Genomic DNA, 27,088 nt, shown 5'->3' on the forward strand with positions numbered 1-27,088 from the left:
GATAAACAGATTATAATCAGTGAAAAATATATTTTTTTAGGATTTTGAGCTGGAAGCAGGTTAATTTTGTATAAACAGAAGTTTCATGATTGATCTCTGCATTTTGTAAAAAGGAGGACATCCTTCACGTCCACACACAATCTAAATTCAGGGAGATTTCCGAATATAACTGTAGCATCTATACTGACATTCTAGCCAGTGAGTTGCTGTATCCTGTCCTTCTAACATACAGCAGTATTACAAGTTGTGCGCTAAACTGGGTCCGTAAATAACGCAAACAAATGAGCGGTATTGCACTCTCCATAGCGCTGCCATTACAAGTTACTGAAAAGCCTTCTTTTGTTGTGCGGTATGGTGCTATAAGCTCCATACCGCACAAAACCCAAGGCCTTATTTGACATGCTTGTGCATGTTTTCCCCCATAGACATCAATGAAGAGAAAGTGTTGGAATAAAACTAACACCTACGAGGCTACGATCACGGAATGGCCATCGTCAAACACAATCCCTATTGATGTCTATGGGGAAAAGAAAGTTATGGAAAAACCTAACACCCTAACATAAACCCCTAGTCTAATCCGCCTCCCCCGACATTGCCAACCCTAAATAAAGTGATTAACCCCTAAACTGCTGCCCCCTGCATTGCTAACACATATTAACCCCCAAACCGCCAGCTCCCCACATCGCGACTAATAAAATAAACCGATTAACCCCTAAACTGCCATCCCCCACAATGCAATAAACCTAATTAAACTATTAATCCCTAAACCGCCATACCCCACAACGGAAATAACTAATTTAATCACTAAGCCCCCTAACCTAACACCCCCTAAATTAACCCCAATTACATAAAATAAAAATACTAAGTTAAAATTAAAATAAAAAATCCTAACATTACTTAAAAAAACAACCAAAGATTAAATTAAAATAAATAAATCTAAAATTACAAAAAATAAAAGTCTAAAATTACAGAAAAAAATAAACCAAATTATAACAAAAAAATCACATACCCCTATAAAAAATAAAAAAGCCCCCCCAAAATAAAAACACCCCCTAATCTAACACTAAGCTACCAATAGCCCTTAAAAGGGCTTTTTGTATTGAATTGCCCAAAGTTAAACAGCTCTTTTACCTAAAATATACTATGTCCGCCTAACAGTTAAACCCTCCCCACCCACCAAACCCCCCAAAAATAAAAAAAACCTAACACTAAAAAAAAACTAAGCTACCCATTGCGCCTAGAGGTGCATTTGTATGGGCATTGCCCTTAAAAGGGCAATCAGTTATTTTGCCTCCCATTAAAATAAAGAACAGGACTGGCGGCCGCGGAGCCATCAGGCGTGGAGGATCCTCTTCATGCGGTCGCTGCCGCACACTGAAGCTTGAATGCAAGGTACCGGTTTAATATTTGGTGTACCTTGCATTCCTATTGGCTGAAAAATTCAAATCAACCAATAGGATGAGAGCTACTGAAATCCTATTGGCTGATTTGAACATCCATTTCATGAAATAAAGAAAACTAATAATGTTAGATATAGGTAGGCAAGTTATATTTTGTGTTAAAATTCATTATCTACCAAAAAAATGTAGGGTCCACTGGAGAGATTTCCTGCAAAAAGGAGGGAACTATCTATTGTATAGTAAATGTTATAGACATTAGTTGTTCTAAATCCTTATTATAATAGTTCATTTATATCTGTTGCTTAATTTATTGATTGATTTATTCTAGGTCTGCAGCTGGTGTTCTGGGAAGCAGAGCTGTATCACACGACAGCATTTTTATTCCAGAGATGGCACAAGAGCCTGTAAGACCAGTGCGCATATTCTCCCAGGAAAATGTGTCCGATCATATTAAAGCTCTTCAGGTATAGTACTTACTGTAAATTAATTGTACTTGCTGATGTCTCCCCAGAGATGCCATTTGTCTAATGAATACACATTGATATAAAATATTAAAATGCTACACAAATTCTATCTGCTCTCTGCTGCTTATAAACCTATTTATTCAGTTTTAATAGCAAAATTCAAAACCAAGCTTAGCTAACATACGGCTAGATTTAGAGTTGGGCGGTAGCCGTCAAAACCAGCGTTAGAGGGTCCTAACGCTGGTTTTGGCCGCCCGCTGGTATTTGGAGTCAGTCAGGAAAGGGTCTCACGCCATTTGCGTATCCTATCTTTTCAATGGGATCTTTCTAACGCTGGTATTTAGAGTCTTGGCTGAAGTGAGCGTTAGAAATCTAACGACAAAACTCCAGCCGCAGAAAAAAGTCAGTAGTTAAGAGCTTATTGGGCTAACGCCGGTTTATAAAGCTCTTAACTACTGTGCTCTAAAGTACACTAACACCCATAAACTACCTATGTACCCCTAAACCGAGGTCCCCCCACATCGCCGCCACTCTATTACATTTTTTTAACCCCTAATCTGCCGACCGGATCTCACCGCTACTATAATAAATGTATTAACCCTAGTTTAAAATTGTTGTAATATTTTTCTGTTTGTAAAAAAAAAATTATTTTTTGTAACTTAGTTCTTTTTTATTTTTTGTACTTTAGTTAGTTTATTTAATTGTATTTATTTGTAGGTATTGTATTTAATTAATTTATTGATAGTGTAGTGTTAGGTTTAATTGTAGATAATTGTAGGTATTTTATTTAATTTATTTATTGATAATGTAGTGTTAGGTTTAATTGTAACTTAGGTTAGGATTTATTTTACAGGTAATTTTGTAATTATTTTAACAAGGTAACTATTAAATAGTTATTAACTATTTAATAGCTATTGTACCTGGTTAAAATAATTACAAAGTTGCCTGTAAAATAAATATTAATCCTAAAATAGCTACAATATAATTATAATTTATATTGTAGCTATATTAGGGTTTATTTTACAGGTAAGTATTTAGATTTAAATAGGAATAATTTATTTAATAAGAGTTAATTTATTTCATTAGATAAAAATTATATTTAACTTAGGGGGGTGTTAGGGTTAGGGTTAGACTTAGCTTTAGGGGTTAAAAAATTTAGTAGAGTAGCGGTGAGCTCCGGTCGGCAGATTAGGGGTTAATACTTGAAGTTAGGTGTCGGCGATGTTAGGGAGAGCAGATTAGGAGTTAATACTATTTATTATAGGGTTATTGAGGCGGGAGTGAGGCGGATTAGGGGTTAATACATTTATTATAGTAGCGGTGAGATTTGGTCGGCAGATTAGGGGTTAATTATTGTAGGTAGGTGGAGGCGACATTGGGGGCGGCAGATTAGGGGTTAATAAATATAATATAGGGGTCGGCGGTATTAGGGGCAGCAGATTAGGGGTACATAGGGATAACGTTTGTTGCGGCGGTGTACGGAGCGGCAGATTAGGGGTTAATAATAATATGCAGGGGTCAGCGATAGTGGGGGCGGCAGATTAGGGGTTAATAAATATAATATAGGGGTCGGCGGTGTTAGGGGCAGCAGATTAGGTGTACATAGGTATAATGTAGGTTGCGGCGGTGTACAGAGCGGCAGATTAGGGGTTAATAATAATATGCAGGGGTCAGCGATAGCGGGGGCGGCAGATTAGGGGTTAATAAGTGTAAGGCTAGGGGTGTTTAGACTCGGGGTACATGTTAGGGTGTTAGGTGCAGACTTAGGAAGTGTTTCCCCATAGGAAACAATGGGGCTGCGTTAGGAGCTGAACGCTGCTTTTTTGCAGGTGTTAGGTTTTTTTTCAGCTCAAACAGCCCCATTGTTTCCTATGGGGGAATCGTGCACGAGCACGTTTTTGAAGCTGGCCGCGTCCATAAGCACCGCTGGTATCGAGAGTTGCAGTGGCGGTAAATATGCTCTACGCTCCCTTTTTTGGAGCCTAACTCAGCCCTTCTGTGAACTCTAAATACCAGCGGTATTTAAAAGGTGCGGGGGAAAAAAAGCACGCGTAGCTAACGCACCCCTTTGGCCGCAGAACTCTAAATCTAGCCGATAGACTTATTAATTACATTTCTAGGTAAGGTGGAACATTATTTAATGTCGTAGCACTCCTAAATTAAAGGGACATGAAACCCAAAATGTTTCTTTCATGATTTAGGTAGAACATACAATTTTAAACAACTTTCTCTTGTAAGGTGTATCCAGTCCACGGATTCATCCATTACTTGTGGCATATTCTCCTTCCCAACAGGAAGCTGCAAGAGGATCACCCACAGCAGAGCTGTCTATATAGCTCCACCTTAACTGCCACCCCAAGTCATTCTCTTGCAGCTCTCAACAAGAAAGGAAGTATCAAGAGAGATGTGGTGAATTAGTGTAGTTTATCTTCAATAAAAAGTTTGTTATTTTTAAACGGTACCGGCGTTGTTCTGTTTTTACCTCAGGCAGAAATTAGAAGAAGAGTTTTGCCTGAGGTTTTTGATGATCTTAGAAGGTTGTAACTAAGGTCCACTGCTGTTCTCACACATAACTGAAGAGTATGGGAAAACTTCAGCTGGGGGAACGGCCTGCAGAATTAACTGCTCTGAGGTATGTTCAGTATATTTTTTTCTAGAGATGATAAGGTCTAGAAAATGCTGACAGTGCCTGATATATTTAAGGTAAGCCTGATTGCAGTGATTTAACAAACGACTGGCATCATGCTTGCAGTAAAGGGTAATATTCATGTTACTTGCTCTTATGGCTTAGTATGTAAAACGTTTGCATGATATATAAAGAACGTTTTTTTACTGAGGGTGATAAATCTTTATTTGGGGCCTAGTTTTCCACATGGCTGACTAGATTTCTCCTAGGAGTAGTTATTTATGGCCCTTTCACTTTGAGTGCATGGTGGGAGGGGCCTATTTTCACGCTCTAATTGCGCAGTAGTTTTTACATTCTGAGACATCCAGCTTCCCTGAAGGAGTCCCCTGACATATTGGACCTCTGTAAGGGGTTTTTGTGCCTACAAAAGTCATTTTATGGGAAGGTAGGAGCCACAGTAGAGCTGTGGCAGTTTTCTTGTGACTGTTATAAAGGTTTTACCGTATTTTTGCTTCGCTTTTGAACCTGAGGGGTTAATCATCCATTTGCAAGTGGGTGCAATGCTATTTTAGTCTATTATACACACTGTAAACATTTCGTAGAGTTAACTGCTTTTTTTCACTGTTTTGCAGTTTTTGTGTTTGTTTTTTCCCTTAAAGGCACAGTACCGTTTTTTTATATTCTGCTTTTTCACATTAATTAAAGTGTTTTCCAAGCTTGCTGGTCTCATTACTAGTCTGTTAAACATGTCTGACATAGAGGAAACTCCTTGTTCATTATGTTTAGAAGCCATTGTGGAACCCCCTCTTAGAATGTGTACCAAATGCACTGATCTTACTATAAGTTATAAAGACCATATTCTGGCTTTAAAAGATTTATCACCAGAGGAAATTGACAAGGGGGAAGTTATGCCGACTAACTCTCCCCACGTGTCAGAGCCTATAACTCCCGCTCAAAGGACGCCAAGTACATCTTGCGCGCCCATTGCGTATACTTTACAAGACATGGCGGCAATTATGAATCATACCCTTACAGAGGTATTGTCCAAACTGCCAGGGTTACAAGGAAAGTGAGACAGCTCTGGGGCTAGAACAAATACAGAGCTCTCTGACGCTTTAGTAGCTATGTCTGATATACCCTCACAATGTGCAGAAGCCGAAGAAGGAGAGCTTCTATCTGTGGGTGTTTTTTCTGACTCAGGGAAGACACTTCAACCTGATTCTGATATGTTTAAATTTAAATTTAAAAGGAAAAGGAAAGCAGGCCAAAAAACCTGCTGCTGCCTCTAAGACAGCATGAAAGATCAGCCCCCGATCCGGAAACGGATCTAGTAGGGGGCAGACTTTCTCTCTTCGCCCAGGCTTGGGCAAGAGATGTCCAGGATCTCTGGGCGTTGGAAATTGTGTCCCAGGGATATCTTCTGGACTTCAAAGCTTCTTCCCCAAAAGGGAGATTTCATCTCTCACAATTATCTGCAAACCAGATAAAGAGAGAGGCATTCTTACATTGTGTTCATGACCTCCTAGTTATGGGAGTGATCCACCCAGTTCCAAAGGAGGAACAGGGGCAAGGCTTCTATTCAAATCTGTTTGTAGTTCCCAAGAAAGAGGGAACTTTCAGACCAATCTTAGATCTCAAGATCCTAAACAAATTTCTCATGGTCCCATCCTTCAAGATGGAGACTATTCGAACCATCCTACCTATGATCCAGGAGGGTCAATATATGACTACCGTGGACTTAAAGGATGCTTATCTTCACATTCCGATACACAGAGATCATCATCGGTTTCTCAGGTTCGCCTTCCTAGACAGGCATTACCAGTTTGTGGCTCTTCCCTTTGGGTTAGCTACGGCACCAAGAATCTTTACGAAGGTTCTAGGGTCACTCCTAGCGGTCCTAAGGCCGCGGGGTATAGCAGTAGCCCCTTACCTAGATGACATTCTGATACAGGCATCGAATTTTCAAATCGCCAGGTCCCATACGGACATTGTGCTGGCATTCCTGAGGTCTCATGGATGGAAAGTGAACGAAGAAAAGAGTTCTCTATCCCCTCTCATAAGAGTTTCTTCTAAATTCCTACCGTGTTCTTTATTCTACTTCTCGCCCTTCAGTGGCTCAGTGTATGGAAGTAATCGGCTTAATGGTAGCGGCAATGGACATAGTGCCGTTTGCCCGCCTACATCTCAGACCGCTGCAACTCTGCATGCTCAGTCAGTGGAATGGGGATTACACAGATTTGTCCCCTCTACTAAATCTGGATCAAGAGACCAGAGATTCTCTTCTCTTGTGGCTATCTCGGGTCCATCTGTCCAAGGGTATGACCTTCCGCAGGCCAGATTGGACAATAGTAACGACAGATGCCAGCCTTCTGGGCTGGGGTGCAGTCTGGAACTCCCTGAAGGCTCAGGGCTCGTGGACTCAGGAGGAGGCACTCCTTCCGATAAACATTCTGGAACTAAGAGCGATATTCAATGCTCTTCAGGCTTGGCCTCAGCTTGCTGCGGTCAGGTTCATCAGATTTCAGTCGGACAATATCTCGACTGTAGCCTACATCAACCATCAAGGGGGAACAAGGAGTTCCCTAGCAATGTTGGAGGTTTCAAAAATAATTCTATGGGCAGAGGTTCACTCTTGCCATCTATCAGCTATCCATATCCCAGGAGTAGAGAACTGGGAGGCGGATTTTCTAAGTCGAAGACTTTTCATCCAGGGGAGTGGGAACTCCATCCGGAGGTGTTTGCACAGTTGATTCAACTTTGGGGCAAACCAGAACTGGATCTCATGGCGTATCGTCAGAATGCCAAGCTTTCTTGTTACGGATCCAGGTCCAGGGATCCCAAGGCAGCACTGATAGATGCTCTAGCAGCGCCTTGGTCCTTCAACCTGGCTTATGTGTTCCCACCGTTTCCTCTGCTCCCTCGTCTGATTGCCAAGATCAAGCAGGAGAGAGCTTCGGTGATTTTGATAGCACCTGCGTGGCCACGCAGGACTTGGTATGCAGATCTGGTGGACATATCATCCCTTCCACCATGGACTCTGCCGCTGAGGCAGGACCTTCTACTTCAGGGTCCTTTCAACCATCCAAATCTAATTTCTCTGTGTCTGACTGCTTGGAGATTGAACGCTTGATTTTATCAAAACGTGGTTCCTCCGAGTCGGTCATTGATACCTTAATTCAGGCTTGAAAGCCTGTCACCAGGAAAATCTATTATAAGATATGGTGTAAATATCTTCATTGGTGTGAATCCAAGGGTTACGCATGGAGTAAAGTCAGGATTCCCAGGATATTATCTTTTCTCCAAGAAGGATTGGAGAAGGGATTGTCAGCTAGTTCCTTAAAGGGACAGATTTCTGCTCTGTCTATTCTTTTGCACAAGCGTCTGGCGGATGTTCCAGACGTTCAGGCGTTTTGTCAGGCTTTAGTTAGAATCAAGCCTGTGTTTAAACCTGTTGCTCCGCCATGGAGTTTAAATTTAGTTGTTAAAGTTCTTCAAGGGGTTCTGTTTGAACCTCTGCATTCCATAGATATCAAGCTTTTATCTTGGAAAGTTCTGTTTTTGGTAGCTATCTCTTCGGCTCGAAGAGTTTCAAAGTTATCTGCCTTAAAGTGTGATTCCCCTTATCTGATCTTCCATGAAGATAAGGTAGTTTTGCGTACCAAACCTGGGTTTCTTCCTAAGGTGGTATCTAATAAGAATATCAATCAGGAGATTGTTGTTCTGTCACTGTGTCCTAAATCCTTCTTCAAAGAAGGAACGTCTATTACATAATCTTGACGTGGTTCGTGCTTTAAAGTTTTATTTACAAGCTACTAAGGATTTTCATCAAACATCGGCATTGTTTGTTGTCTACTCTGGACAGAGAAGAGGCCAAAAGGCTTCAGCAACTTCTCTTTCTTTTTGGTTAAGAAGTATAATCCGCTTAGCTTATGAGACTGCTGGCCAGCAGCCTCCTGAAAGAATTACAGCTCATTCCACTAGAGCGGTGGCTTCCACATGGGCTTTTAAAAATGAGACTTCTGTTGAAAAGATTTGTAAGGCGGCGACTTGGTCTTCGCTTCATACTTTTTCTAAATTCTACAAATTTGATACTTTTGCTTCTTCGGAGGCTATTTTTGGGAGAAAGGTCTTACAGGCAGTGGTGCCTTCCGTTTAAGCGCCTGCCTTGTCCTTCCCTTCATCCGTGTCCTATAGCTTTGGTATTGGTATCCCACAAGTAATGGATGAATCCGTGGACTGGATACACCTTACAAGAGAAAACAAAATTTATGCTTACCTGATAAATTTATTTCTCTTGTGGTGTATCCAGTCCACGGCCCGCCCTGTCATTTTAAGGCAGGTGTTTTTTATTCTTAAACTACAGTCACCACTGCACCCTATAGTTTCTCCTTTCTCTTGCTTGTCTTCAGTCGAATGACTGGAGGTGGCAGTTAGGGGAGGAGCTATATAGAAAGCTCTGCTGTGGGTGATCCTCTTGCAGCTTCCTGTTGGGAAGGAGAATATCCCACAAGTAATGGATGAATCCGTGGACTGGATACACCACAAGAGAAATAAATTTATCAGGTAAGCATCAATTTTGTTTTCTAGTTACTAGAATCTAGTTTACTTTTTTTATCAAATTTGCTTCATTCTCTTGGTATCATTTGTTGAAGGAGCAGCAATGCACTACTGGTTTCTAACGGAACACATGGGTTAGCCGATGATAATTGGTATATAAATGCAGCCACCAATCAGCAGCTAGAACCTAGGTTATTTGCTGCTCCTGAGCTTTCCTAGACAAACCTTTAAAGGGACACTAAATGATTGAAAAAAGTTAGCTTAAATCTCTCTATCAATATTTGATATTGATATTTGTAATTGGCTTTGCTTGTCATATTATTATCATTCTCTTTATATTCTGCTGCAAAAATTAATTGAATTCCAAACCCACCATTATAAGATACATTTTGAAGAATGAATCATTCACGATAACCTGAGTTATCAAGATGTCCGACTTCGTCCGTACTGCGCATGTGCGACCTTTCTTACACATCATCCTATACGTCACCTTCCTCTGAACCAGCAGACCGAGGAATCAGAGCGGCAATCTGCGCATACGCAACCCCCCAGATTGTATTGCGCATGCGCCGGGTGACGAAACAATGCGATAATGATATGCACGAAAATGCATTGTGATTGGAAACAGATTTTTGTATCGAAGCCACCATAAACGGGAGTTTGGCTTCAATGACGTATAGTTTTATTCCACTTATAACGCTCGTTTTAAGGTCAAAGTGGGTAAGTTTTGATAGTTGAGTTGTGTAGGTTCGTTTTTTTGTGATAATTTATTTATAAGCAAAATTGAAAGTTTTGGAATCCTTTAAGAATTGAATAACAAGAGAAGGAAGCAAATTAAATAATAGAAGTAAATTAGAAAGTTGTTTAAAATTGTATACTTTGTCTAAATCATGAATCTCTAATTACGACTTTACTGTTCCTTTAAATATATTGTTTTTATATGTTATATTGTATTTTAAACTAAGGTAGAGCAATCCCTTGGGACATTTTCACTTTGGTCAGTATATATTGATGTTATTTATAATAATCTCTTTATAGATCACAATTTTTCCCCAGTAAATAACAGTACATATTTAGGGGCCGATTTAACAATGTGCATCCGCCGCACATCGATAAATGCCGACAGCATTGCACAAGCATTTCTAGTGAAATCTAGTGAAATGTGCAATGCCGCCCCCCTGCACATTCACGGCCGCTTGCAGGGGGTGTCAATCAACTTGAACGTATCCGATTGGGCGGATTGCTGTCCGCCGCCTCAGAGGTGGCAGACAAGTTAAGGAGCAGCAGTCTTAAGACCGCTGCTTCTTAACTCCTGTGTGCCTGAAGGCTCGCGCGGAAACAGCTGCATACGGCAGAATACGGGGCTTGATAAGTCGGCCCCTTAGACTGCATCACAGAGGATGCTGGCACAGCTTATATTGTATTTGTCAAATATGCATACGATGGTAGTATCAGTACAGCCAATGAGATAAAGTTCATTAAGACAAGTAAAAAACTATTTGGCAGATGGCAAAGCAGTTGATAGGATGGCTTGGTATGTTAAAAAAATACTTGTTACTTGTTTTGCTGCTAGAATTCTATTACTAATAACTTTTACCTAAGTTGTTAGTTTGTAGACACTCTTTTGTTATTTATTAGGGGTTAAATCTTACTGTATGTAATAGCCGCCCAAACAAACTCTTTGATATGGGTTGCAAGGTGTAATAAAAAAAAAACTATATAAATATGTTATAGGACATGGGGTAACCCCAATGCAATGGAAGAATACCCTGATCCCCTATATATGCTTAACATTTCAGTTACACTATGAGGCACCAATTTTCCCCCTAACACAAACACAAAGACACTCTTTAGTGCTTACCTTTTGTGATGTCCACCCCTACTGTATGCCGTACAATTCCACTGTACCTATCTCTATAGAATACACCCCAACGACACCAATTCTCCATGCCACACCCTCACCCATAGCAAACTAGCACTCAGTGAGTATACCATATTCACTTCATTGCTATATGGATATACTGATACCTGCACCCTGGTGGATGTGAAGGTGAGTGAGAGTGCAAACCTGACACATACTTTTACGCCTGCCACCAAAAGAAAGACAGATTTAGTTGTAAAGTCCAGACATATTTGATATCCATACAAACTTGTGTACTATTTCAAACAGATCTTTTAATTACAAGACCTTATGGTGAAAATCTTCTGGCAAGTTAGAATTGTACGCCTGTTAATGTTGCAGAATACTAATATTGCTATAATAGTTTATTTAATGTTGGATTATATACTGGGTCCAGTATTTAAATTCCCCTTTCCCTTGTATCAGAAGACAGCCGTCCTTCTGTCAGTTACAGACTGATATACGTCTGCAAGTTGTTAACTCTTGCACATGCTCATTAGGAGCTGGAGATTCAGAAAGTGTGCACTTTAAATGACTGCACACCCGTCTGATAAAATAAACAACCGTCATTTTATAAATGTTTCTTTGCAGTAGCTCTTTAGCAAACAAAAGCTTCTTTCAGACTCCAACAATTAAACAAACATATCCAAGAGTATGAGGTGTGCTGAAAAGTAGGATAAACAAATAATATGATTTCCCCCTACCCTTTCTTACAGTAGATCTAGATCAGCTCAAGGCGCATGTCACGCACACTCCTTCAACAAAGGATACCATGGGATAAAGGAAGTAAATTGAAATTGTTTTAAAAAAATGAATCATAAAAATTTGTAATTTTGGCTTTCATATCCCTTTAAAGAATATCACTGTGGCAATATTAATACTAATAAATCTGCAAGCAGATATTATTCCTCACAATATATTGCTTACAACTAGAAAATGAGATTTGTTTTAAAGAGTAAGGGTTATTTTTTAGCTGTATGTGCTTGAACACAGATCACATGGTCAGAATGACTGAATCAGATTCATTTATCTCAGTCCTCTACTCAAGTTCCTGACATTCTGGTCCTTTTGCAGACTTGATGGACACAATTTGTACACTCCTGTTATAAACTGTTTAAAATATAATTTTATTTTTATTATTGCAGTTGAAACTTCAGGCAAATATCAGAACAAGTCCTTATGCATTTCCTACCAAACGGACTGATGATCCTGGGACCAGTTCTGAAGATGATGGATTACCCAGAAGCCCTCCAGAAATATCTCATATACACAAGGCAATAAAGAGCCGGGCAAGTATTTCACAATGATGTATGAGAGGTAGCATGGGGAAGGTCTAGAAACCAAAAGACCACCTAACATGTTTTTCAGGATCATGTACCAATTAAATTGAAAAACAAAACAGCAGTAAAAAAAAAGGGTAATTATGAATTTATAGCATCTTTCTTAAAGGGACATTATAAAGAAGAATGTTTTGTAAATTAAGTGCTTTATTTTTAAAAAAAATATGTTGCTGTGCTGTATAAACTATTATTTTTATTTGTAATTCTTTTTCTTAAGGACACACAGGTATACATAAGAAAAAACATAAAATTACACTTGCATATATTAGCAAAGTACAATAATACAGAAAATAAAAGTCTTCCTAATACATAATGATCTCAGTATCACAAAGAGAGACTTGATTACATCCTGCACAAAAAGCAAAAACAGTATCTCCAGTTAAATGGATAGTTATGCGTCCAAGTACCAAAATTCAACTAGAGTGGAGAGTGTGAATCTCAAAGCGGCTGTCAGTATGTAAATAGTCTGTATGTAATGGTCAATAGATCAATAATACATCCGTTGTGGTTATAATCTAACCCGCCCCAGTTTTTAGGGCAGATAAATCAGCACTAATATAGAAGGGATGGGCCAAGGATCCTGGGCAAATACAATTTTCTTTGCAGGAGAGACTGTTGTAAAGAGAAGAAACTCTGAATGCCATCTCAGGCTGCGTTGTTGAATACAGTGTTCCAGCACATCATCTAAACCTGCCGTTTATTTCAAAGAGTTATATATGCTGCTCATAGATGAAAGAGCATGATCCAGAAGCATGTTAGAGCCAGCCATTGCATATGCTGGCATCTCTGCGGTTGTCCCCTTTTCATCCAGTCACTTCCTCCCCAGTCACCATTGAAATGTCAAAGACCGGTGTCTACTCCTTCAAACCTGACTGCGTTTCATACTTTTTCTCTTTGCATGACTGACAGCTCTCTGCTTTCTCTCCCTGTTCCGGTAGTAGCATTACTTCAGACAATTCAACACACTCTAGGGAGACCACTGCCAATAGTTGGCACCAATTAGAGGAGAAACACAAGGGCCTTGAAGCCCGAAGCTAATAATGATTCTTTGAGGCCAGTGAGTATATCACAAGTATGGAAAACATCTTCTGTACATTGGGTAATAATTATTCCGTTATCAGGCAAACTACAACGTTACATGCTGAACAATGTTAACTGTTCTCAATTTTGTATGACTTCTCGGGGGCAAAGAGTTGTCAATTTTGATCCTGTAGAATAACCGAATAGCTGAAATATTAAGGGGTGTAAGGATGGCTCTTGATATGACGACATATAACAGAAAAATCTGACACCTTGTACTGAGCCTCACACACTTGTGGCTATTTTGGATTGCCGCCCACCGGAAGTCTCAATAAACTATTTTTTATATGGAAGCTGTGCCTTTCACCAAATGAGCATTAGAGTCTCAGGACTCAGTTGTACACAAACTTCCTGTTAGCTTCATTTTAATTTTCACATAAAAAATATTTTTAACATGTTAAACAGCTGCTCTTTTTTATGCATTATGTATTAACTAATATGTCCCTTTAAAAGTCACAGTATATACAGTTATAAATGTTTTTGTGGTACAAGAGTGACAATAGGGCATTTCTTGATGTTGTTAATAATTCTTTAGTTTAGTGGGAGTTTCTACCAGATTTTGTGAATTATATCGAATTAACATTGCTCCCAGTTCTGCTGTTCTTAAATAGTAATATCGTAGTAGAAATTAAGAATTAAGGACTCAGGTGTTGCACTACCACAAAGCAATTATCCATGCTGCATTAATTAAAACGCTGTAAGAAACTATGGCCCGATCACAATCTATCGTCAATTTCCTCCTGTAAACGCTTTTTGCTTTCCGATCGATTGGTAGCCCAGTCTCTCTAATGATCACAATGCTATATTGTTTTGTTTGTTAAAACCTCACTACCACAAATGAGTTTTCAACCGTAAAGCTCCTGAAAAGATCTTTTCATGTGTAAAGTTTCAAAATAGAAACTGTAAGGTCTCCTGAAACTGACACATACAATAACCAATTCACACCCCTTAAGATTACAGTAATGCTATATTCATGTAAACCTTGTGTTCACTCTGCAGGAAAATACTTATATTCATGTGTAACCTATTGTCATAACAATACATCCTCAACACTCAGTATCAATATGAATGTTATAGGTATCTTGGCATGATGGGCATACCTCTATAATCACTTCAGCACAACATCTACAAATTGTGTGTTTTTATATTTCATTTTTAATTTTTGATTGTAAGTCTCACTAGCACTGTTGTGATTGTCACTTACAGTATTGACATCTTTTTAATTGGGTTTTTGCAGGAGATCACTTAGGGGCGAATTTCATAGTCACGGTAACTATTGCAATCCGTTTCCATGAGCACCATTACTAACCCATATAAATGCAACTTTTTTATTTTCCGGATGGGTAGACTGTGCGCTGTTTTTCTATCACTATGTGGTCACTTTACTATGTAGACAAGTATTTTTTTAAACATTATTTACAACTAGTGTTTATTAAAGCACCATTTTGGTGTTAACTTCAAACAAGATGGAGACTATGACTGTCTATGCAAAATATCTTCGTTTACTGGATTTTAAGATTCTTTAAACAGTAATTTGTGACCCACTTGCTACATTGTATCTGTCATGCTCAAAGTAGCGGGTTCAGGAATTTGGAGCTTATGTGTTGAGGTGACGGACTTAGTCCCATCATGAGCACTAAAAGGGGCCAGTGGTATGGGCTTCTTAATGATGCTACCCTTTTTAGGAATAGTTGAGACAACAGACAGACAATGCAGGTTTTATTGTACAAGAAACTGGAAGCAGTAATAGGCAGCTGTAACGCCCACACCAGAGCTGGAGTCAGAAATAGTGCCCACTCTAGGGAAAGGAACTGGATTGCCCACTCGAGGGCCCAGGACTGAAGTGCCCACTCGAGGGCAGAGGACTGGAGTGCCTACTCAAGGGTCAATAACTGGAATGCTGTAAAATAGTTTTATAAATGTCCAAAATGCTCTTTTGATGGCTTATCAAGAGCCTAGAGGTGTCAAATTTAAAAATCCAAAACTGGGCTTGAAAATGTATTGTGATTGCATAGAACTTTCAGGCTCCATAGGGCAAATATGGCTTTTATGAAGAATTTGAAAACCCATTTGTCAGTGCTAGAATCAGCTGAAAATTCCCTTCTGTTATCAAATTTGCTTCTATCTCATATTATTCTTTGTTGAAGAAATATCTAGATAGGTAGCATGCACATGTCTGGGGCACTACATGACAGGAAATAGTTCTGCCATCTAGTGCTAATGTATAACATTGTTGCAAAACTGCTGCCATTTAATTCTAAATACACGTGCACACTCGATCTTACCTTTATGGTTTTCAACAAAGGATAACAAGTAAATTAAGAAAATTTGATAACAGAAGTACATTGGAAAGTAGTTTAAAATTGTATGTTCTATCTTAATCATGAAAGAAAGAAAAAAATGTGTTGTTTTTTTTCGCCCCTTTAAGAACTTAGCAGAATTATTTAATGGGACAACCTAATCTAAAAATAATGTCTCACCTTTGGGGTTAAACACCTATGGAGATTTTAACATTGTAGCTCCTGAGCAGGACATGGATGCTTATTGGTGGCTAAATGTGAGTGCATCGCTTAATTGGCTCTTCATGAGTGTTCTACTCAAAAGTTCTAATGAGGCTTCTTAACGGCACTTTACCTGTGTGTCTAACCTCTTCTGTGGGGTTTAAAAACATAGTAACACTAGGATAGGATATTTGGTAATTGTTTGCATTTGAATGCCATTAAAGGGACACTGAACCCACATTTTTTTCTTTCATGATTCATATAGAGCATGCAATTTTAAGCAACTTTCTAATTTACTCTTATTATCAATTTTTCTTCGTTCGGTTGCTATCTTTATTTGAAAAAGAAGGCATCTAAGCTTTTTTTTGGTTCAGAACTCTGAAGAGCACTTTTTTATTGGTGGATGAATTTATCCACCAATCAGCAAGAACAACCCAAGTTGTTCACCAAAAATGGGCCAGCATCTAAACTTATATTCTTGCATTTCAAATAAAGATACCAAGAGAATGAAGAAAATTTGATAATAGGAGTAAATTAGAAAGTTGCTTAAAATGTCATGCCCTGTCTGAATCACGAAAGAAAAATTTTGGGTTCAGTGTCCCTTTAACCGTTTTTGTTTACTCTCAAACATTTATGATTTTTACTTCCTTAAATAATTTTGTTAAATTACTTAAATTTACTTAAATACAGTACAGTAAACAATGTCTAAATGCTAACACCTTCTTTTTCTGCAGTTGTTTTTCAATGGTCAAACTCCACCCTTTTTTAAGGAGTAAATGACAGGACTTGCCAATGTCTTTGTGTTAACAAAATATCCTTTGTTTTGCTTCAGCTGAAACTGTAAAATAACTAACTGCAAATTAGGGACAGATATGCAGCAAGGTTAGGAATGTGCTCTTTCAGTTTTCAGGACTAGAAAACCCACAATTTTCAGACATAAATTTCAAGAAAAAGAAGCAACATAAAGAATAACGGCATATTAAAAAAATATTTTACTATACTAAGCATTTTATATGACAATCATAACCTTTTTACTGTCCCTTTAATAAAAAGCCTGACGTATTGTGCTTTCTCAAATTATATCTTTATACTTTAAAAGCTTTCAAATATGGGCAGAAATCTTGACTGGCATGGTTAATGGGCCTGGTGTTTTCTTAAAGGGACAGTTAAGTCAAAATAAACTTTTATGGTTTAGATAGAACATGCAGTTATACACAACTTTCCATTTTATTTCCAATATTAAAATTGCTTTGTCCTCTTGTTATCATTTATTTAAAAGTAAGTCTAGGTAAGATCATAGCAGCTCAGGAGTGTGCATGTGTCTTTGGTACTCTATGGCAGAAGTGATTGCAACATTTTATAACACTGCTACATACAATGTTGTAAAACACCGCTGCCGTAGAGTACTGACGACACCTGCACGCTCCTGAGCCCATATGAGCCTTCCTAGATTTACTCTCCAACAAAGGATACCAAGAGAACAAAGAACATTTGATGCTATAAGTTAATTGGAGAGTTGTTTAAAATTGCATGATTTATCTGAATCATGAAAGTTTAATTTTGACCTTACTATCCCTTTAAGTAAGAAAATAGGATAATAAATATTATGTTGTTCTTCCAGATGTTAACATAGAATGTGTCTTTGTTTTTATATGAACAATTTCAAGTTTATGTTCTAAAGGTCTTCACTGTATCCAGTTATATTTAGTAAAATATTACGTTTTATTGATTTGTGTTTATGTCATTTTCAGTTTTCTGATCCATACAAGCACCTTAGTTCATTGAGTTTAGCTGGTACAGGCAGCGAAGAGGATGAGCAGGTAACATTTCTTCTTTGTTTTATGATTGGTAAATTAATACAACATTAAAGGGACTGGAAAATTTTGTTTTTTTAATGTGTTCCCAATAATCAATTGTACCTGCTGGAGTGAATTAAATTGTTTTCAAATAACTTTATCTTTTGGCATCTATTTTTCCTTTTAAATCCTCTACCTATCCTAAATATTTCAGTACAAGGGTACTAGGTGCAGAAAAGCTATGTAAACAAAAGGCATCAGAATAAATAAGCCTGCCTTGAGGGTGGTAGAAGAGTAAGAGACCAGCCATTTTAAAGGGTGTTCATAAATCAGAGCTGGTTGCCTGAGTAAATTGTCCCTTTAATGTACTGTTATATGTATAGCTCCTACTGAGCCCTCTCAAGTTTGTTTAGTTGTTACCCTGTTCTTTTAAGAAAACCTAAAAGGACATTGAACTCAATTTTATACACATTCTGTGGATAAACTTACTCAATTCTATCATTAATTTGCAAGAACAGTATTTAAACATACTGAAATTTAGCTCCTTGTCAGAAAAAAAGTGAAGAAATAACTGCTTAATTTTAAATTGAAACTAATATAGCTGTGTCAGTTATGTAGTTCCTACTAGAATTCATTGGTTGGTAAATGCTTCCTACTAATGCTGATTGGCTTACATGTACCTCCTGTTAATGCTCATGTTTAAACTAATGACAGAAACATCTTCAATACATTGTCCCTTTTAACAGAATGTAAAAAAAAAACCACATAATGCAGACCTTTCAACTATCCCAATTTGAGAGGGGCAGTCCCTAATTTTGAGCTTTGCCTGCTGTCCCTCTGAGACTGTCATATCTCCCAATTTGCAGGATTTCCCTTAGCCCCACGGCAGGCAACCAGGACACACCCACAAACCAACCAGACATGTACACTGTCCACCCAGATACTCCCATGATCTTGTCCACTATTCACCAGGGTCCCCCTCCAATGTAGGCCCATCCACAAAATGACTACAAACCCCCCACCCCTGAGTCCCAGATACCCAGACACCAATGATGTGAGGTATGCAGATAATGTGTTGACTGACATGGCACCAATCCTAGGAGTTATATGTGACCATTAGGGCAGCCACTCTAATAAAGATCACATTGTGAGGAAATTTGAAACCGGAATTTATAAATAGTAAAATAATATTTGTTTTAACTGTATTGTGCAGATATGTACATACGATTATGTGTAGAGATTCGGTACATAAAAGCTTTGACTATCATGTTTGTTACACAGTTACTTAGGACACCTCTGCTAAAGTAACAACTTGCCTGAGATTAAAGGGCCATAATACCCAAATGTTTAAACACTTGAAAGTGATGCAGCATAGCTGTAAAAAGCTGATTAGAAAATATCACCTGAACATCTCTATGTAAAAAAGAAAGATATTTTACCTCAAAAGTTCCTCAGTAGCCACCTCCCATTGTAAAGTATTTCTAAGCAGCATATTAGTATGTCTGTCCCGGGACAACTGAAAGGATGAGCTTCGTGCACTCTCATATTATTTCACCAATCAGGTAAAGGAAGCTTACTATGAAATCTCATGAGAGTTAAGTCAAATCTCATGAGATCACAGTAAGAGTTCATGACCTCAGCACTGCTGATGCTGATTGGCTGCTGCTCATTTCTTCATTTTTTTTAATTTTTTTACCTGCAGCTGGGAGCAGCTGAGTATAACTTTTTACACAGAACTTACTCTGCTGAGCTGAGGAGATTGTGAGGTAAAATATCTTCCTTTTTTACATAGAGATGTTCAGGTGATATTTTCCTGTCAGCTTTTTACAGTTATACTGCATCAGTTTCAAGTGATTTAGCAGATGAGTATTATGTCCCTTTAAGGTTTTACATTAGGATCTACATAAGAGCTATTTAGATCACTGTATAATGCATTTAGACATTTCTTCCTGACTCAGATGTTCTTTAGTTGAATAACTATGTGAAGCTATGTCAAAAAAGATTCTATGCTTGTCTTTGAAGAGTAGTGTTACATAACTCAAGGTCCCTATACATAGTGCAGGAATGACTTGGTTTAAAAGTTGTTAACATCCTTATTTTATATAAAAGCGCATTATTAGCTAATTCAAGTTAAGTTTAATACATCATTTACAATAAATTTTGTTACATTATAAACCAGATAGCAGACTAAGGTGAGCTGTACTAGATTTGACTTTCTTAGTTAAAATCTATAATGTTTATGTGATGTGTAAGAGAAAGCTTGTCTTCAAAATTGCCTTTATAATTAGTAGGGATGGGCGAATATGTTTATATTCAAATTCGAAGGTTATAACGAATGTTATTGTAGAAATTCCATTTACATAATCAAATGTTCATAAGAACGAATATTCTTATAAATGCTATCATTGAATGTTATTTACAGTTTTTCAAATTCGAATATTACATTAATAAAACACAGTTGTAGACTAGAAACACTATTTCAAATTTGAATGCTCCATTTAAATTTGAATGTGACATTCAAATTCAAATATTAAATTTATAAAACACAGTATTAGACTAGAAATACTATTTCGAATTTGAATGTTACATTCAAATTCGAATGTAGCATTCAAATTAGAATATTACATTTATAAAACACAGTTGTAGACTAGAAATACTATTTCAAATTCAAATGGGACATTTGAATTCGAATGTCACATTCAAATTCGAATATTACATTTCGAAATTGAATGTGATAAAAAATACATAGCTAAACATTTTATTATTCAAACGAATATTTTCGAATGTTATTGAAAAGTTCCAAGACAAAAATTTGAAAACAAAAATTCAAAAATAGAATGTTATATTTCAAATTTTTAGAAACATTCGCCCATTCCTAATAATTAGGCAATTCATATGGCTGAAATGGGAAAAGCTTCTGTCACTGTAAATTTTCCACTGTTCTACAGATCTGCCCCATGACATGCTTTGTGATAATGATCAGGATCTAGTTAGTTTATAGAGGATTATGATCATGTGGCAAGATATTAACAAAAATAGGGGACACTCAAGCTTTCTTTTATCAATAAAGACAAAATTGTATCCAATATGTAGGTTATTAAGGGGAAATTATAGTGAAAAAAATACATGCTCTGATTTGTTAGAGAATACAATTTTATCACTGAAAGCCCTGCAACTCTATGTGCTTAAAACTCCGCAAAGGGGCTAAACCTATAGTTAAAGTACAGCTTGGGAGCCCCAGAGAACTATTGGTCACAAGCGGAAACTGCAGACGACCCAGTCATTGGATCAGAAGAAGTTTTGCTTGGGACTAGCAGTTTTCTAATGCTCCTGAAATGCACTTTAACTATGTATTTAACCTATTTGCAGGGGATAAGCACATAGCATTGCAGGGTCGCTAGTAATACAAAAATATGCTCTAACAAATAATAGCATGTCATTTGTATCAGTATTTACTGTCAACTTTCTTTTGTAATGAAGCATATTTTAAGGGTATTAAAATCGTAGTTTAAATGTTCGTAAAGAACTCTATTTTACTTTGACTGGCTTAGTCCACCTTCAGTTTAGTGCACCTTCGGCTTAGCGCTCAACCGATAGCTGACATGAATTTTTTAACGCTCCCCAAAGAAGTCTATTTTTTGAGGGATTTAGCGCAACCCACACTATCCAACATACAGATGTTAGCGCATCGTAGCCTTACACTTAAAACGTTAATATATTACTTTTGATTTCTAATATGAGAGTAAAAATAACAGCGTTATTGATTTATATTGAGAGGTGTTAGCACACAATAGCGGTAATATTTTTGCACTCCACTTGTAATCTAGGCCTTAATGGGGAATTTAACAGCAATCCATTGTAAACCTTTACACTCATAAGCTATATGTAATTTTTTCATACTCTGCACTAATGCTGTGTGACATCCTGATAGCTGTGGCACATCGGTCAAAAATGACTGCTCTAGATAAGCAGGAATTTAACATGTACTTGTAGATGTAAGTTTGAAATGTTCTTTTTCAGGTATCTTCAGGTCATTTCTCTAGACCCCTTTCACCAGAGGAGACGCACTTCACTAACTTTACAATTGACAGGATATCTTCCCCACAGAAAACAGACAGCAGTGTTGTCTCACCCTCAACTGGCTTTGACAATCCTCCTCAGTTCTCCGCCTGGCTTGACAACTCTGCAGCAAAGCACAGGGTTTCAGTAAGGCCCAAAAATCAGAGGACAACAAAGAGTAGAAAACCATCAGAGGTATGTAAACACGTAACATGGGAAGATAAGTCCTTGCACCTGTCATTTGAAAGACCTTTCTTAAATATCTGGCATTTTTTGTGTTCCTTAAGGTCAGGCAACCATAGGAATGGCAATAAGCAGCTTCTAGTGGTATTTTTGAGGTTTAACTCTTAAAATGCCAAGATGTAACTCCAAGAAGTGTTGATAACAAATTAATTAACCTTATCTGAAATCAACATTTTGATTTTGTTCAAATAAGAATGACAAAGCGTGATCTGCAAATTAGTAGCAAATCTATCTCTATTACTAGGTGGTGAAATGCAAATGTAGTTGTAATACAAAATAGAGTTAAGAGATTTAACTAAGATATATTGCAAAATACATCTAAAGAATGGTAAATGATGTGGCTTGCTCTGTCTTATTTGAACTTTATTATTGCCAGCAATGAGAGCAATTGATGTGAACCACTGTACAAACATGTTTAAGTCCTTTACACTGCCAAGCAGTTTTAGTTTTATTTCTATCTAACAGAAGCTGCCAACCACATAAGTAGGTTCTAGCAATCATAGCACAAACTGGCCTTGCCCACAATTCTGTTATTAGTACAAATTGCCAATAACAAGCAGATAATCTAAAGAAAATTTTGAACTTTATTAGAAATTCTGCTAACAAATAACAAAAGAAGAGTTAGGGATTAATACTGATGTACAAATTTAACAAGACAAAATGCTACTCACCCAAAGGGCTCCATTTATTAAGCATCATTCAGATCCCCATAGTTTCAGGTCCACCTGAAACGGAAGTTAAGAATCAGCGGTCGTAAGACCGCTGTTGACTTAAGAGCGCTGCTCCTTAACTTTTCCGCCCCCTTTTAGGTGGCAGACTGAAATCATCCCAATCCGATACGATCGGGATGATTGACGGCCCCTGCTAGCGGTTATTTCACCAGAAATGCTTCTGCAATGATAAATGCCTACAGCATATGCTGTCGGCATTTAGCAAGGTCGAGCGGACGTGATTCGCTACTGCGAATCATGTCTGCTTGCCTTTTAATAAATCTACCCCTATGTCTAAATGTCACTTCAGAAATAACTGCCAAATGAAAAGCCAAATACGCTTACAGACTTGGGGTCATAGGCATTACTGAGGGTGAACAATTACAATGTTGCATTTGGGATTGTGTCTATACTGCGGTCCGAAGGGGCATCTTCTCAGTGACTTGTCTATTCATCCACTAAAGGAACTGAGTTAAGCCAGAATGTTTCCTTCTCATGGTCTAATGTATATTTTCCAATTTCCTTCTATCTGAATTCTACTGTACTACACTACAGACCACTAATCGATACTGAAACAGTAGAAATATTCCTGGATGAGGATTTTGCTATGAATTAAATACATTAATCCTGATTTTGAATGGACTCAAAGAGAACTTACTGTCTGAAGTACATTTTGCCACAATCATTGTACTCTACTTAAGCCCCTATCAGTCTCTACAGTTACGATTCAATTACAGATTTCTGAATATTAAGGTTATGAAGATGTCTTCTCTAAAGTGATATCTGAGACTCTTCCTCCACATAATTTGTATAATTGCTCTATTGGTCTGGTACCTGGAACACCCCTTCCTAAGGAACTCAGGCTTGAAGGAATATATAAAAGTGACTATCCATCTCTCCTCATCCCCAGCTGGGGATAGATTCTTTTTTTTTGGGAAGTATGATGGTGTTCTCCAACTGTGTATTGATTACAGTGTCTGTGCACTCAGCAAAATGTAAGCCAACAACCACATAGGAGAAAGAGCAGCTGCTTCTCTGGGGCTAATAAGCAGGCTTCACACTTTGTATGATATGCACAACCACCGCCTTCCTGTACAAATATGGTATCACGTTTTTCTGTATATAAACTCTGCCAACATATTTGTAAAGGCAAATATATACATTTTCCTTAAACTGTCTCAGGATGGCACACACAGGGGCCAGATATTATGCAGGTGAAGCCCATGCCCCATTAGACCCCTCTGTAGTGACACCACTGATTTCAGTGCCATATGGCCCCACTACAGGTTCAGGCCCAGTCTGAATTGAGACCTCTGACACCTTGTCTCTACAGAATAATATTACTTCTCTTTTGTGTCAAACATTATTTTCCCAAAGAGCACATAATGGCATATTTTATAAATAGCATTGTGATATTGGTCTTACAAATATCAAGGCAGAAAGGCACCTTAGCTTCTTAAGTTAGTGAGTCTAAAAGAATCAGAAGGAAATGGGCAAAACTAAACTTTCTGAGAACATCTCTAGAGAGTTTTTTTTAATATCTCCTATAGACATCACAGTAATGTAGGTTGTGAACAGAAAAAGACTCTGATAAATACAGATGCTAAGACAGCTAAAGTGACTAATGCTAGCCTTCAACCATATGTTCAACACCTGTAAATGTCCTGCAGCAGACGCGGTGTCAAACTGGTCCTCAACAGATCACCACTGATGATTGGTAGCTACATGCATGGCACATTGTGTACTGCTCAAAAACTGCAAAACATTCTGGCTTAACTATGTGCTTAATCTCTTTGTGGGGGTTAAACATGTAATTATAGGAAAGCATTTCTCCAGTCATAAAATGCCAGAAGAAAGTATATTAATGCAATAGCTAAGATGGGTTTAATTTCTTTTTTGATTTTGGCTGTGAAAAAAAAAGTTATTGAGTTGACTTTTTTATTTCTAAAGCCCTTGTTTTTAACTCATTTAAAATATAATTCAACATGTTGCTTTGCCACCAGTGAAGCCTAACCAAGTTCACAAGAACAGAAATAGCTTGGTAAGGTTGGTATTCCATGAGTACTTTGACCGAGCAAATGATGGCGCATGCCTACCAATTCATATCACTATTCCTTCACCCAACACTCTCATAATTATAACTGTAGGAAGCACTGCCATCAATTAATCCGGGATTGTAGTACAATGGCCTATACAAAATACAAAATAAGAAACAAGGAACAAACGTGTTACTCTTCTTTCTTTTAGATACAATGGGAATCAAATAACACTTGCAGACATGTTAAGCTGTTGAAACCATAATATAATATGCAGTTGATTTCTATATTTGATGTTATGATTTTGTAAATATTTGTCTCTTTTATGAAGCAAATGTGAGTTTTGTTTGCCTTTGTTTTTAGGTGCATCAGGAAGAGTATAGTGCTAACTTAAATTGCACAGAAGAGGAAGATGAGACAGACCTTCAAAACGAACCAGTTTCATCCTCTACAAAAGAACACAACAATCAAATATCAGCAGAAACACTAACCACTGGATTATGTGACAGTTCTGCAACACAACTACTTGACTTCCAATATAGAAATAAAGAGAAAGTTGAAACGTTTGCTGAGGTCATCATAGAAAATAATTCAGGGGCTACACTGCATGAACTGACTAATTCTGAAAAATCTTCTCTTTTGCCTTCTCATTCTAACAGTGGTCCAAATATAAAACTGGATGAAGACACAACATTTCCATGTAAATTGGGGGACAATATAAATGAAAATAAATCTAAAGTTGGGACAAGTAATTTAGATATAATGGAAAAGGTCTCATGTAGCACACAATTAGGTGAAAATATATCAAATAATAAGGTAGAATATCCTCTTGAAAAGAACAATATGTCAGTGAGACCTATATTTACTAAAGAAGATAATAAACTACCTGTTGTTATAGAAATGGGTGTAGCAACAACAAAGAATGCTTTTACACTTTCCCATGAAACGTTGCAAAGTAATAAGGGCCATTCTCAGATTCCTCACACATTAACAAAGGCCGAACCATTACTCTGTAATCCTGAATATAGCATTGAAGAAAAAAACCTCTATGATAAAGAAAATAATAAAGTGGCAGTGAAAGTGGAAACGCCAGCAACTGAGATTGGTTCTCTGAGGAAATTTTCTGTATCCTCTGCATGGGAAAGGCCAAGGACTAGCAGCTTCTCATTGAAAGGAAACGTGGAGAGTGAAACTCTAAAAAACATAACTCAGCCTAAGTCACGTATGTCTATAAGCGAGAAACTGAAGGATGAGCCAAGACCAACTTCTTTGCCTACTGTAAATATGGGAACTAATAGGAAAATAGAAAGCTTGACTGATTATGAGGATAAGTCTGAAGACAAAGAAGGCCTTAGTTGCACTCAGAGCATGGTGCCAACTACTAGTGATGCGTCTGCCGTTGCTGACTTACAGACAAGTCCAGAAGACAAGAATTCCTTTTTTGTTAAGTTAAGAACTACTTCTCTTTCCATAAGATGCAGAGATGGAACTTACCCAGAGTCAAATAGACAGAAAAGATATAGTTCAGAGTTTAAGCAGGAAAAAACAGAATGTTTACAATTCTCAAAGAATGAATTAGCAGAAGTCAGAAGCCCGGATATAAATGTTTTCAGTTCAAAAAAAGAAGCCCTGCAATGTAAATCAAGCCTCTTAGAACAGACCACTTTAAAGCCTGCGCTGCCGAAGAAGCCCGTTTTGCAAAATGTAGCCACAGACGATAATAACACAAACAAAGGTGTTTTAGAAATTGTCACAAGTCAGGAAAAGAAAGAAAAGTCTTCAAATTCTAAGACTGAGGGAAATAATACAGAGAGAAAACCAAGTGTGAAAAGCATGGGTAAGTTATCCTCCACAAAGAGGGGAATAAGAGTATAGAGTCATAAGTAGAAATGTATTTTCTTTTTTTAATTATCAGTCATAATTAGGAAAGGTTATACTAGGTTTTTTTTTACTCAACATCATGTAATATACAAAACCAGCTTCCAGCGCAAGTGCTCAGGACCCAAATGCGTATGCCCATGGCCAATGCAATATTTGTCAGTGTTTTTGTTCTCTACAAAAGAAATAATGTGAAATGGTACCTGTACATCAACAATATAGGTTAAACATATATTCCACTAGTCTGGATAATTATAAAACAGCACTCCGAATTAAAAACATACCAAACATTTTTTTATGTGTCCTTAAGGTATAATTAGGATATGATATTGCCAATCATACATTTTAAGTGAAAATGCAATTTATTAAGAATGGTGAACTAATAACAAAATATGGGAACATATAATCATCAATATAAAACAATGATGGTGATTAATCAGTGATAAAACAAAAACTGCAACAAGTGTGGTACAATTAGCAAACCTATTACCTAATTAA

The 27,088-nt window shown here is 37.6% G+C and overlaps 1 protein-coding gene across 1 annotated transcript in view; it reads left to right on the plus strand.

Moving 5' to 3' along the window:
* Positions 1–27,088, plus strand: part of CRACDL (CRACD like) — a 280,038-nt gene that overhangs the window by 163,756 nt on the left and 89,194 nt on the right. The window contains exons 4-8 of the mRNA XM_053707696.1: positions 1,729–1,864; positions 12,093–12,236; positions 17,620–17,688; positions 21,685–21,918; positions 25,076–26,549. Of these exons, the coding sequence (XP_053563671.1) occupies positions 1,729–1,864; positions 12,093–12,236; positions 17,620–17,688; positions 21,685–21,918; positions 25,076–26,549 (2,057 nt within the window). The remainder of the gene's footprint in view (positions 1–1,728; positions 1,865–12,092; positions 12,237–17,619; positions 17,689–21,684; positions 21,919–25,075; positions 26,550–27,088) is intronic.

Source organism: Bombina bombina, chromosome 3 (assembly GCF_027579735.1).
Source record: "Bombina bombina isolate aBomBom1 chromosome 3, aBomBom1.pri, whole genome shotgun sequence".
NCBI classification, from domain to species: domain Eukaryota; kingdom Metazoa; phylum Chordata; class Amphibia; order Anura; family Bombinatoridae; genus Bombina; species Bombina bombina.